The sequence below is a fragment of the Marmota marmota genome, unplaced genomic scaffold, assembly GCF_001458135.2.
Source record: "Marmota marmota marmota unplaced genomic scaffold, marMar, whole genome shotgun sequence".
Taxonomy (NCBI): Eukaryota; Metazoa; Chordata; class Mammalia; order Rodentia; family Sciuridae; genus Marmota; species Marmota marmota.
In genome coordinates, this window is record NW_026000206.1 from 8608263 (window position 1) to 8621538 (window position 13276).

Here is a 13276-nt window from a genome sequence, read left to right on the forward strand (position 1 = left end):
TGAAGAACACTTGGGATCCAGGAAGGACCACTGCACGTGCCTGGCAGGAGGTCTGTGAGCTGCCCAGGCCGTGCTCACAGGCAGGAAGCCACAGGGATGAGTTCAGAAAGCACACTGCCCTCCTGCGCATTCCTCGTGCATCTGGTCCTCATCTTTCCTGAAATCCTCCAGCCATTTTGGGAAGGAACTTGCCTAACTGAGGTGCTTCCTATTTGAGAAAAAGTCACTGGAATGTTCCCTAGCTGCGACAGGAAGGGGTGCCCATGCACAGCCAGGTGTCCCCTTCTGTCCTTGGAGGTGATCTGGCTGTTGCTGCCAGTTGTTCCTAACCAGCTGAGGGGCTCTAGAGAATGCATCTAGGTCCCCACTAGCCTGACGTCCTTCCAGGGTGACCTCTGCTCCACCCTGTCTGCTCTGCCAGGAGAAGCAACCCTCCTGCCACTGCCGCCTCCTCCTCCTCCTCCTTTCATGTCCACGCCTCTGTAGTGTACCTTCAGTATCCAGGGTCCCTTTTGTCCCTGCTCCACTGTCGCTCTCATTACAGGGTCTTATGGTGAGGGGTGTGTGGTGGGTGTCTTCTGTCAGATTCAGATCTGTCCCCATCTCCCAGTGGCTGGAGCATAACCTCTTTCCTGGGAGTCTCTTGGACCATGCTTGTTCCATAACTGCACATAAGCCCCAGCAGAAGAGGGCTCAGGCATTTTATTAAATACTTGTTTGAGATTCTGTCTACACTGGACCATCTTGGATCACCTGGATTGATGATTGTAGAGAGCAGGGCCCTCCACAGGCTCCCTCCCTCTGTGCTGTTGAAACCAAAGCTCCAGGGGACCATGGTGCTCCCCTCCACTCAGGTGCCAGCCCACTCGCTGCTCCATGGCATGATTGTAGTGTCACTCAAGGCCACCTGCCTGGTGGCCTTGGCGATGCAGAAACAAAGCCAGGGTGGACAGCTCCTCCTGGAGAACACACTGGCTCAGATTCTGACATTCACAGGAACATTTAATATTCTGGAAATGATACTCTCTAATTAATCGGAGTCAGCATTATTATTATCTTTTAAATCTTGCTTCCATTTCCCAAAAGACTTTGCATCAGAGTTGGCACTGTGTTATTTTCATTAAAACATACAAATTAGAATTCAGGGCATTTTCTTGCAGTATTATCTTACAAATTAACCGTTTCAGCAGAGGAGGGAAGGGGTATGTTTGCCTTGGTATCTCTGATTGTTCCTTTCTGAATGGAAGTCTGAACGAAAGGTGAGTCATGGGGAGCGTGACTCATCAGATTCTTGTGTCAGGAGTTGCAGAGAGAGACTGGAGACAAAGGATTTCAGCTGCTTCTTAGCAAAGATCATATTGGTAATGTATCCTTAAAACATTCTCTGAACTAATTAAACCATATTTTGACAAGAAATATGGATGATAAGCCAGAAAAGTTTCACTGAAAGAAAACTTCAGCTTGAATCTCTTTTAATCTTCTTTCAAGCTGAGACATTCCTTAATTTGAATATCTCCATCGGTCCAGATCACAATCAAAGGGATGTCATCTTAGGGAAAAAACGTAACTATGTCAACCATCTCAGAATTTCCAGCTACCACTTTCCGTGTTTCAGTGGACTGGGGCAGAGCACTGGGTTCCCCGCCACGTATGGAAATCAGTTTGCCAGGAGGGCAGGGATGCTTCTGGGTGGAGAGACGACTTGTGAGCGTGCGCGCCTGCACCCCATGCGCACACCCCGTGGGAGATCTCAGGTCCTTTCCTTTCATAGTTGTGAATAATAGGCTCATGGATTCGGGGCTGGAAGGGATACCTTGCTGCGATTCTGCAGGAATTAAAGGTGAATGGACACCTGCCCACGAGAGAAGGCCACAGCTCAGCCCGACCTCCAGGGCACCCTGATCTGAGTGCCAGGCTCTGACAGCCTGATGTTTCCAACATTGTGCTTTTAAAATTGCTTCAAAACGTTTTGTCCTTTTGATGTTTTTCCCAAGTCCTGTGTATTTCCATGACAGAATCATTTTTTACAGAGAAATACATACTGCCACCATAGCAAAGGTGCACATTTATTATGGGACCATTTTGGTGAAACCGCAGGCAGCGTTCCGGAGCGCACCCCCTTCTCGTCTCCCCAAGCCAAGCTTTCCTGGAACACGAGGTTGTTATACTGCTCCAATAGGCAGTTGGGTTTCCAGTAAAAAGCAATGTTTAAATGCAAGACAGGTGGGGTCAATTTCATTGACCTCCAGGGCCCTCCACCTGCCAGCAGGCAGTGTGACAAATTGCAGCACAGGGACCCGGCGGCTGTCATGGACTCCTGTGTGCTCCAGCCTCTGGGACAACCACAGTCTTGTGGTGTTTAAGGTTTCTTTATTTTGAAACTTATTTATGGGATCCCAAATATTGCAAAGGTGCTCCAGGCCTCCCAGGGGAAGTAGAAATCGTGGGTATGGGTTCATAGCAAATTTCTTGATCCCTAGAGTGCAGCCCTGGGACCCCAGCACCTGGGTACCAAAGCCAGGCTTGGAAAAAACTGCAAGGACTCTGATCCAAGCCGACCATTCCCTCCTGCAGGGCTCTCTGTGGAGGCCTTCCTGTTCCCCTCTCCTAGCATGTCGATCTTTGATATCTGTGTGGGATCCTGTTTAACCCAGCTGTCCCCCCACACCCACAACATCGCCAACAGCACACGAGACCAATGCTCCAAGGCTTCTCTCTTGCTGAACGTGACCCTCTGCCCTTGACGCTACAGTTGCATGCGTGCTAAGATGTTGTCCTTGCTCCTGGACTAGTTCTGCCATTGGTATTCAGTTTTGACATGATTTAATCATCCTAATGTTGCAGAAACCAGAGACGTAAGAAAGAATTGCCATTTTTGAGAGTCTGGAAAGAGCAAGGTGCTACTAAATATTGGGTGTGAAAAAAGTGGGGGTGACTCAGGGGTGCACTCAGAAGCCTTCTGAATGAGCTTCCTTCCCAGAAGTCCCTTCACTCTAGAGAAGAAAAGCTGCTTGACTCCTGGAAGACAACTTGGAACCCTAGTGGTGGCCTGGGGTCTTGCCTTCAAGAAAACATTTGGGCCTCAGTGCCAAAGATGGGCAGAGTTTTAGGTCATAGAGATGGGAAATTTCAGTTTCCATGACTTAAATTAAAATAACATGTTTATGTTAGTTACACATCAATTTTTATGGCTTCTCCACTGACTGGGTCTTCAGTTAATTAACCAGAGTAAATTTTTACTCCCCGTTCTCGTCTTTTCCTGTAGACCTCAAGAAGCTTTCCTCTAACATCAACATCCACTCTCAGAGTCACTGCTACGTTTCAGTTATATCCAATATAAAAGGATAGAAGATTTGAGAAACCGTTTACTGAGCTGACTGTGCTCATCTTGGTGGGAACAGTGAGAACTTTTTGGAAAATTAGTTCAAAGAGTAAATGAGGACCTTAGGGACACTGGGATTCCAGCTGTGATGTTCTCTACAGAACGCTCTGGGACCTGCCTGCCGAACCCTAGTAGCTTCTGACTGCAATAGAACTTTGGGGGCTGTGGGAATCACCTTCTGCCAAGGGAAGGGATTTTAAACTAGAGTTCTGAAAGAGGCATCCCAAACCCTACTTTTTCTCTAGCTTTGCCTCTTGGGATGCTTCTGCTTCGAGGCAAAGGGGCAGAGTTTGTGAGTCTGCCCAGCTCTCTCCTCTGTTCAGTTTCTAAAGATGCAAGTACTGATATCAACCGTCCTTACAATCCCACCTTCAGTGGAAGGGCCTCTGTGAATAGGCATGTCTTCCTGCTTTCGCAGGAGAGCCAGAGTGGGCGCAGTGTCTCTGTCCTTCGCTTGGCAAGAATTCCTCGATTTTAGAAGATTGTTCTGGTGTTTGGACACTCCTGGCTCTTTTGGACGGGAGGCCAGTGTGTTGGGATTTGTGGAGGATGCCGGCTGAGCCAATCCAAATAGTAACCACTCCATGCTAATTCCGGCAAAGACAGATTACAGATTCCTTCTCAGACTTGTTAAATCACTTCTCATATTACTTTTTATATAAGTCACCTCTGGATTTAGAACAAAATGTATTTAAATTATTTCAGTTACATTGGAGGGTGTCCTAATAAATTCTTTTTTCAGTCCCCAGGAAATGTTAAATAGGTTTAGGCTGGACATGCTCACTCTCTGAACACTCCTGGAAATCTTTGCTTACGTCTGCCTTGCTGCATTAGAAGGCTAAATAAGCTTTAGCTCTTGAAGTAGTAAAAGCGGAACTCTGAGGAGACGCCTGGCACTCTTTTCCTAATTTGCTGATGTTAGTGGGGGGTCATTTTATGTCAATTGCATTCTTTCACCATTGATTCGAAATGCTCTTTCGCAATATGAAGGTGGTGAAAATATTCATCTGAGGCAAACCTCTCCAAAAGGTTGCTGTCTCTGAGTTTGGAATTTGGAGTTCTTGAAGAAGAATCATGCCATGGGGCCTCGTTTTACATCCACATTAGCAATGGCCAGGGCCCATCCGGGCCTTCACTCGCTGCTGCAGGGGTCCTGGCTCCCTGCCTGCTGCCCAGTGGCCTCAAAGCCGGGGTTGTTCCATAGGTGAGCTTTCAGCATCAGTGCCGCGGATATTTTGGACTTGATGACCTTTTCTTGTGGGCTGTCCAGGATGACATCAGCAGCGTATCTGGCCTCTACCTACTAGATGTCAGCAGCTCCCCAGCTGTGACAAAGGGAAGTGGTCCCTCCAGACTTGTCCCCTGGAAGTCACAATTGCCCTAGGTTGAGAACTTCCATTGTGAGCAGTAGGCTGATGTGGAATCCGGTGCCCATTTGTACCTGCAGTTTCCTCCACCTGCTCCCTGTCAGAGTCTCCAGGTGACTGAGCTCTTCTTCTTTCTTTTTTTGTGGTCCTGGGGATTGAACCCATGGCCTTGTGCATGCAAGGCAAGCACTCTACCAACTGAGCTATATCCTCAGCCCCCAGCTCTTCTTCTTTCGATGATCTTGGACCCCACCTGCAATTCCCTGTCTGGGGGAGAGCAGGTGCTGACCTGAAGCTGTTCCGATGTAGAGGATGTTACCTTTGAAGATGATTTTAGAGAGTGTATTTTTTTAAGGGAGGAGAAGGGGTTCCTTTTTACATTTTTAGGTATATAACTATTCAGTTATAATAGTTTCTTGACAATTTGACAGATCACTAAAATTATTCTTCTCAAAAGAAAATCTACAAGTAGCTAATGGGTATAGGAAAAAATGTCCCCCATCACTTCCCAGCAGAGAAATGCCAGTCAAAACCACAATGAGATCCCATCCTCCCCAGGTAGAGTGGCTGTTATCCAGGAGACAATAATCACAAAAGCTGGTAAGGGTGTGGAGAGAAGGGTGGTCTCACACACTGGTGATAGGAGGTGCTTTGTACGGCCTTGAAGAACAACAGTATGGAGGCTCCTCAAAAAACTAGAGAAACGGGACATGGTCCAGCAGCGGCCACTGCTGGTGTCCACCCAGAGGGAATGGAGCAGCATGTGGAGAAGACGCCTGGGCTTGTAGTATGTATGACATCCCCGCCCTCAGCACACAGGACGTGGGTCAACCTAAGCCTCTTCAGTCTTCATTTTAAAGAACAAGCCACATCATGACATCTCTCACTGCTCTCACACTTTGGAATATTACATTTCAAAAAAAAAAAAAAAATAGGAAATCCCTCTGAAGGATTTGACCAAGTCATAAAATCAAATGACAAAACACACCACCACCACAACAATGAGGAACAGCTCCAGGGACTCTAGAGAGGGGCTTCTGATCTGTGCCCCGATCCTCTGAGTTCCCAGGAAGTAATCCCACATGTGGCGTGAGCAGCCTGGGACCTCGGTGGCATTCCTGGTGCGTGCAGGTGGTCCCCAGGCTTTGATCTATGCCATCTGAAGGGCTTATGTTTTACAGCCTCTCCAGAGCACACCGCACGGTGCCCACAGCTATGGGTTCCCAGGGAGCAAGCCATCAAACTGACACCAGCTCTGGAAACCACAGCGGTGCCTCTGCAAGATGAATGGGCTCAAGCTGTCCTTCACCCCGTGACCATACACCTGGGGCGGAGCGTTGGGAGGTAGATGAGGATCATGGTCAAGGCAGGCCCTTCCCTTTTCATCTTACAGAATCATCCCAGCATGGCCCCAGATGGTTCTCGCACTCGTGGGTAAGCACCATTTGTCACTGGGAATGAGAAGCGGGAAGAGGGAGGTTCACATACCTATAGATAATACATGCACTGTTCCTGCATGTGTCACAATTAGCTGTGTCTTGCCCCGTCCGATATGAAAGCCTACAAGATAAGAACAGGAGAGCATTACAAGCGGTGGCTGGGGGTCGCTGGCCGCACAGAGCAGATGCCTCACACCAGATGCTTCCCAGAGCCAAGCTCGTCCCCGTCCTGGAAACCAACTGATGTGTGTCCCCAGTTTGTTCCTGTCCCTGCATTTATTATACACAAACCGTGCAGCCTCTGAAGCTGGCATGATCTTTAAATTAAGTTTAGGCCATAGAAATAATAATAATTTAGAAGCATAAGCCACTGGATGAAGTATATAATCTGATTTTGTTATAAGCCCAGGGAATTTGGGATGTTTCAGTGCAGCTTTATATTTATAATGTTATGAAGAAACTTTGAGGGAAAACCAGCTGTAGACCTGGGTGGTGACTCCCTGGCTTGCTCAGGTCCACCCCTGTCCTTGGCAGCAGAGTGGGCATGAGGCCCGTGGCCTGCCTCCCCTGCCTGCTTGGTCCAGCAGGCCAAGAGGGGCTTCACACTGCCTTTTCTTTTTGCTTTTGGTGGTGCTGGGAATTGAACCCCAGGCTTCATACATGCTAGGCAAGTGACCTACCACTGAGCACTAGGATTTTACATTTCTTAATCTTTGAAAAAAGTCAAAAGAATATTTGTGAAACAGGCAAATGATGGGAAATTAAAATTTCAGTGTCCATAAGTGATGTTTTAAATTTTGATAGTAAAACTTTTGAATACATTTTGTTTTTAAAATATAAAGACCTAGACAGTGGCCTTCCTGTTGCCACCTGGTCTATAAATCCCAGAGCATTTACTGCTTGCCTCCTGGGTCCTCGTGAGAGCATCCTGCTGCACTGTCAGACCTCTGACTTACCCTCGCTGGCTGCATTCTCTGGGGAGTTCTGTGCCCTACGAGGCCAGATGGGTTTTGGACTGAGCATGTGTGTGTATTTTTTTTTTTGTGTGTGTGTGTGTGTGTGTCTAGGGGTCGCTAACAGTCCCCGCTGCTAAAACGTAACCTTGGAGTTTATTTGTAGTTCTGTTGTTATATAAAGTTGAAGTGTGAAGGGCGTTTCTGGGGCAGGTTGGAGCTGTCTTGCACCAGTCACCCCAGGAACTTGTACAGGGGGCTCTATGCTCTTGTGGTCTTTCCCACCTACTTGGGTTGGCCTTTCCTCTCTGATATTATCAACATGCAGGTATAATTTTTCTGCAAATTATTTTGTACTCAGGGACAAACAGAATAACAGGAATCTGTTAAACTTGTGGCTCGAGAAAAGCTTCCATCCAAATTGGTTTCTAATCACTGGGGGCAAATTTACACACACAGAGTCACTCAACAAAGTAATAGTGTGCACAGAGGGTTTCTGTCAACAGCAATAGTCACCACCTCTGTCACCTTCACTATGTACACTTCTCATGTATGCATCATGGGTTTAAATTGAAAATAACTTTTGTTTCTTCATTGTATTTTGCGTTACATAAACATTTGACAAAAGGATTGTCTGCTCATGTGTGATTGTCTATGAGCTCCAGAAACTGGAATGTGACCTTTGAGTCCTGCTCACTTTGTTAACCGAGTGGCCACCTCTGCCCCAAGGTGTTGCCAAGCATTTCCTGAGGTTCACTTATCTGAACAGGAACTGGGATGATAATGGCCGGCTCTTCCTTTCCCTACCATCATGCCTTACGCAGGGAGCAGTTGCCTGCCACCTGGATGTTTCTTCTCCCTTGTCTTTTTCAGGAGATGGGGAAATATGTGGCTATGCCCTTGCCTTCCCCAAGGGCCAGCCCCAAGAATGCATGGCTCCTGGCTGCAGATTTGCCCAGCCATGCAGTCCCCCTCCCCAGGGCCCAGCCCAGCCCACCCTAAGCTCCCAGGCCTAGTGTATGCACAAGGCTTTTCTCTGTCCAGCTCATTCTCCCTGAGCCTGGCTCGAAGCTCAGTTTTGAACAAGGTCATTTTGCACCATAAAATAAGTGCAAGAGTTGAGCCCAAGCCTTCCGTCACATGTTTGTGAGTGTGCTGTCATGCCCTTGGCTGGGTTGCTGAGGTGCTGCTGCTCTCCTGCTGTCCTGGTGGGCACACGACTGTGGTCTTTATGCTGTCACACCAGGCTGTGGTGCTTAAAGAAGGTGGAGTTGGGTGTAACTTCACTGCTGTCTGATGGCACTCTCTGAATTTCACTCCCATAGACCTTCCTGCCCTAGACCTCAGGACAGATCTCCGTGGAGCCTCATCAACACCCACATCCCTCTCTGCTCAGTAACCTCAGAGTTTCCAAGTGTTGCGCTGACATTGGAGCCTAGAGTCTTCCAATTAATTGTGCTTCCTCGTTTCACAGAGGAGAACACAGTGACACTTCAGGTCCAGGATCTCATTATTCTTAGACCCCAGGCTTCTGGTGCTCAGTGTTGCCTTGCTTGGGACCTGTGTTCTGCACCTCGTGTAATTGGCAGCTTGGTATTGTCAGAGAACCGGGCAATGACAGGACAAAGGCTTCAGGCACCTGAGGTTCACAGAGGCTTCTTCTGCTGAGGGTGGAGAGATGCAGAAGATTGGCCTCACCCAAGCCCTCCTGAGAAGGCTGTCCTAATCACCCTGCCCAGCGTACGGTTGCCCCTTTAGAGCCAGGAAGCAGGAGGGAGTTATTAAGTGCCTACCAAGTGACAGACACCACTGTGGCCATGGAGAAGGTGTGTGAGTGAGGTAGAGCCTTCTCCCAAGGCCTATCGTGGAGTGGGAGAGCAGGCGGTCAGCACCAGGTACAGGAGGATGGCAGAATGAGCAGTCAGGTTCTGTACAGTAGGGGGTGCTGTGAGGGGTGGCTCTGGCTTGAACCCATGGAGGTGGCATCTGAAGGGAGACCAGGGAGATGATAAAAAGCAGTCAGTTACTGGATGGTGGGGGCTGAGTGCTGCAAGCAGGACCCCCAGTCTTGGCATCCTGCAGGGGGAGATGGCAGTATGTGGCAGGACAAGACCAGAGGCCAGTGTGGCTGCACATGGTGGAGGTGAAGCCAGGTCACCCAAAGGGGAAGCTCGCTGGACATGATTTTATATTTAATGGCAGAATGAGAAGGACACTTCCTGTCAGCCCTCTCCTTCCCTGTCCTGGGACAGTGACAGCATCACTGTCCTCCTCTTTGCTCTCTCTAGTTCCTTCTATCAACAAGGAAACCGGGTGGTCAGTCACATTTCTACCATGTCTGAGAAGTTACTTTCAACTCCATTCCAAGAACTTTCCCTGGAGAGACCCTTTGGTATATTTCAAAAGTTTTTGTTTAAATCCTTGTTGTTTAAAGGAATCAAATGCCTGGGGTCCAGAAAAGCCCGTTTGGCCCTTGTCACATGGCTCAATCAAAGGCTGCTGCCACCGCTAATGTCAGCCACTCTGTGCCTGCTGAAATGTCGTGGCGCACACGAATGTTCTCGGTAGAGGGCCTGCAGCTCTGCATCCCGCTGTGCTCCTTGGTTGGTCATCCACAAGTGTCCTCGGAGCTTCCAAGGATCATTTCATGGCCACATTAATAAATGGGCTGCAGCCACTGAGCAAATGCACACTCCAAATACAGACAAAGCAGGGAAGTTCTGTGGGACAGGACGCACCAAATGCTCTGCTGGGAATCCCCTATGTTTCCTTCTCAATTTGGAAATACGTCACGAAACCAGTGCTTGGAGAGGGTGTCTTTCCATATTGTCATTGCATGAACAGGGGCAGTCCAGAACCCTCAATCTGCTAGAGTAGATGCTTATCCAATGAGGGGGAAGTAGAGATCTTTAATAAATTAGACGCTCTGAGATGTTAGAGCTTAGGTTATTGATCTAAAAGGTGTGAACAAAGCATTTTGATCAAACATTTTTTTTTTTTTGTCCTGAAAGTTGAGTGCCTCCTTTGTAAGACTCCCTTCCCTTTTGATTTGAGAAGTCCCTGCTGTTTGTAGGTTTATGACCTCACTCCTGAGATGATTCCTGGTACCTTCTGGGTGTTTGGCTAATATTAGTTTTGCCAAGTCATTCTCAGTGTTTGTGTTCTTCTACTGAAATCCAGAAAAACACACTAATCTAATCAAAGAATTCCAACTGAGTGCAGAAAGAAGATGAAAAGTGTAAATTGGGAAAAGTTCTCTTCTCACCTTTCTCCCCTTTGGGCTCTGAGGATAAGCACTTGCATCCTACATAGGAGCGCTGTGGCCCTGGCTCTCATCCCACTATAGACAGCTATCATTTGCATCTGAATGAAGGGGGTCACTTGAACTCAGCATTTAGCATCCGGGAAGCACCAAGGGTCCCAGGTGGGGTCTTTCCTGTTGGTGATTTAGGGTTTTCTGTTCTGCTTGCCCTGTTGCCTGCCATCCCCCCAGAGCACAGGTTCAACTCAGGGACCAAATCAGGACACTGGCCCTCTCCTTGCTCAGTTGTCTTTGAGCACTCCTCTGTTGGGATGGGTCTCCTTGAAAGTTAGAAGACACTAGACGTGATGTATAAAGTTACCAGGGACATCAAGGGTGACTGTGTGGAAACACACGGAGCAGAGGGACTTGATGCTCTGTTCAAACAGGAGGGATCTGGACACGCTAACTGTGGTGTCCAGTTGTTGAGTCACTTCCACGTCTACTTTGTAGCAAGCCAGATTCTTCACGAGGCCCGTGCTGTACTTAAAAAAGCAGAGTGAGTATGCTTTACAGAACATAGCCTGGTGCTTGGGGCATCCCCATCCAAAGAAAACCTCAGGGCTACCTCCCTGCGGTGGCCTGGGCTTCTCAAGTTTAACTCAGCATGCCAATCACCAGGTTTTCTTGCTACCTCCAGTTCTTCAGTTGTCAATATGGAAAATCCCAGATTATACAAACATATATCCTGTGTTTACAAGTGTATAACAAATATATATCTACAGACTGAAATATATTTAAAATAAGTTATGGCATATCTATTGAAAAAAGTGTTGGTGACAGTTTTCTGCATGCGAATCTTCAGTTATTCCTTTCATGGGTCATTAGCAAAAGAGGGGCTCCGAAGCAAAATTTATAAAAGAAGGGGAGTCCCAGGGTGGCGCTGTGCAGCAGTTTTTGTGGCACTTTTAGAAATGATAATAGATAGACAGCTGCCAACCTCAGCCCAAGCTGCGCCAGGGACCTGTCCTGGGAGGCAGGGGACAGGAGTGGCAGATAGCAGCAGCCCTCTGTGAAGGTAGCAGGGAGAGCTAAGTTGGCAGGAAGGGTGTGAGAAATGTCAGGGGAAGGTCACAGGAAGCTTTCTTTCTGGCCGCCCATCCACGCTGCCCAGGGCCTCTGGCTGACACCTTGAAGAAGGGTCTGAGAAGTAAGACAAACAGCTCCGAGCAAAGCAAGAGGCAAAACATTGTTTGTTAAAGATCAGGAAGGGGGACTCTGCCCGTCTCTGTGCTGTTATGGGAAGCAAAGCCCAACAAAGCCAGGAGTATCTCCAAGGAGAAGAGTTGTTGAGTGGGGTTGCTCTTCCCGTGCTGACAGGAGCCAGAGTGTTGATTACTGGGTGGACTTGAAGGTGCTGTTCCTGTGGCCACCATATTGCCTGCTGCGTGATCTGTCTGTGAGGTTTGCTTTCTCTTGCTGCGTCAGCGTCTTCTTCTTTAAATTGAGGACCCAACCCAGGACCTTGCATGAGATAGGCAGGCATTCTACCACTGAGTGACATCCCCAGCTCTCTAAGATCTTAAATTCTCGCCAGCTGTAGTGGTGGCCCTGTCAACCCACCAACTTGAGAGGCTGAAGTGGGAAAATGGCTGGACCCTAGGAGTTCAAGGACAGCCTGATCACATAGCAAGACCCCATGTGAAAAAAAAAATAGTCATTTAAATTCTCAGTTGAAAATCCTCTGTTCACCTCCCTGGGTGTCTGCATGGGACATCTGAGTAGGTGTAGAGTTCAGAAATAACTCTCACAGCATTGCCAGTAGGTTGGTGCACAATGTGCTGTGGACCCCTTCCCTGAAGTTCTGCACAGTGCAGGACACAGAAAGTGACCCTGTGACTTATTTGCTGTCTTTTAAATGTCCTTTTAATTGTTAGAAAATTCAACTTCTAGCCTGTAAGCAGATGTCATTTTGGAAAATGCTATAGTCAGGACGTGGATTCCAAATGTGGCCTTCAAAACAGTAGTGACACAGGGTCTTGGGATTGTCACAGGGCAATTCAGCACCATGGACAGCACCATGAGCCCAGGTCTTCCTTTAACTCTAAGGTCTGGGGTATGGCCCTAGGCTAGGGATGGTGGTCCTTGCAAAAATGGAGCCCCCAGGGCTTCTTTTCCAGGATGTTCAGGTGTTTCACTTGTTGTCTTGATTTTGATCTCTTGTTTTCTCTGGGCTTCTTCACTGGGAGCCAAAAAAATTTTTTTTTCTTCTGCATTGTTGCCCAGCTGTCCTATTTTGATAACTAAGCTGTCATTTATGTCAGCATCTTGAAGACTTTTTCATTTAATAGTCTCAAAGTGACATTAATTAGACACGTGGAATGACACCTCTACAATTGTGCATGTGTGGGGAAAGTAAATTTTGAAAGCAGCCCATGTCTGATGTTTAAGGGACCTGGCCACCCTCTGCTGTAGATCTGGCTTGTTTCTGTATCCACATTCTCACCAAGAATGTGCCAGGACATGTCCTGGAAGTGTACCTAGTTCACTTGCTAAAGTGAGTTTAAACCTTCTTGAGGATCCGTGGAAACTCAGCTACGTCTGTTGTAAATGTTTGAGCTGTTAACTGCCAAGATTTAGGGAGCATCCAGTGTAAGGTTGGCAGAAAGAATGTGAAGAATACAAAGTCAGTTTTCCTGGCCAATTCAAGGTCACCTGTCAGTCAACAAAGGGGGCCCAGGCCTTTGTGGGTGATGGTCCGACAGTTCCCTCTACCCCCGTAGCATTGGGAGCTGTCTCCTACCAGGGGCAGACTTGCCAAGTCACGCTGTGCAGCCTGGTGGCCTTGTTGACCTGGGCTCTCCAAGCAGATAAGGTAGGTGTTAGTGGCTAAA

General features: G+C 48.0%; 2 protein-coding genes across 3 annotated transcripts in view; one reads left to right on the forward strand and one right to left on the reverse strand.

Annotated features, from left to right (window-relative positions):
* Positions 1-13276, forward strand: part of Dock1 (dedicator of cytokinesis 1) — a gene marked incomplete at its 5' end in the record, with an annotated part of 406458 nt that overhangs the window by 151303 nt on the left and 241879 nt on the right. The window lies entirely within an intron of this gene.
* Insyn2a (inhibitory synaptic factor 2A) overlaps positions 1-13276 on the reverse strand; it is a 42721-nt gene that overhangs the window by 10801 nt on the left and 18644 nt on the right. The window contains exon 3 of one of the 2 annotated variants that reach the window (XM_015498396.2): positions 6238-6309. The exons of the other annotated variant lie outside the window; for it this stretch is intronic. Within the exon in view, the coding sequence (XP_015353882.1) occupies positions 6238-6309 (72 nt within the window). The remainder of the gene's footprint in view (positions 1-6237; positions 6310-13276) is intronic. 2 annotated transcript variants of the gene reach the window in all.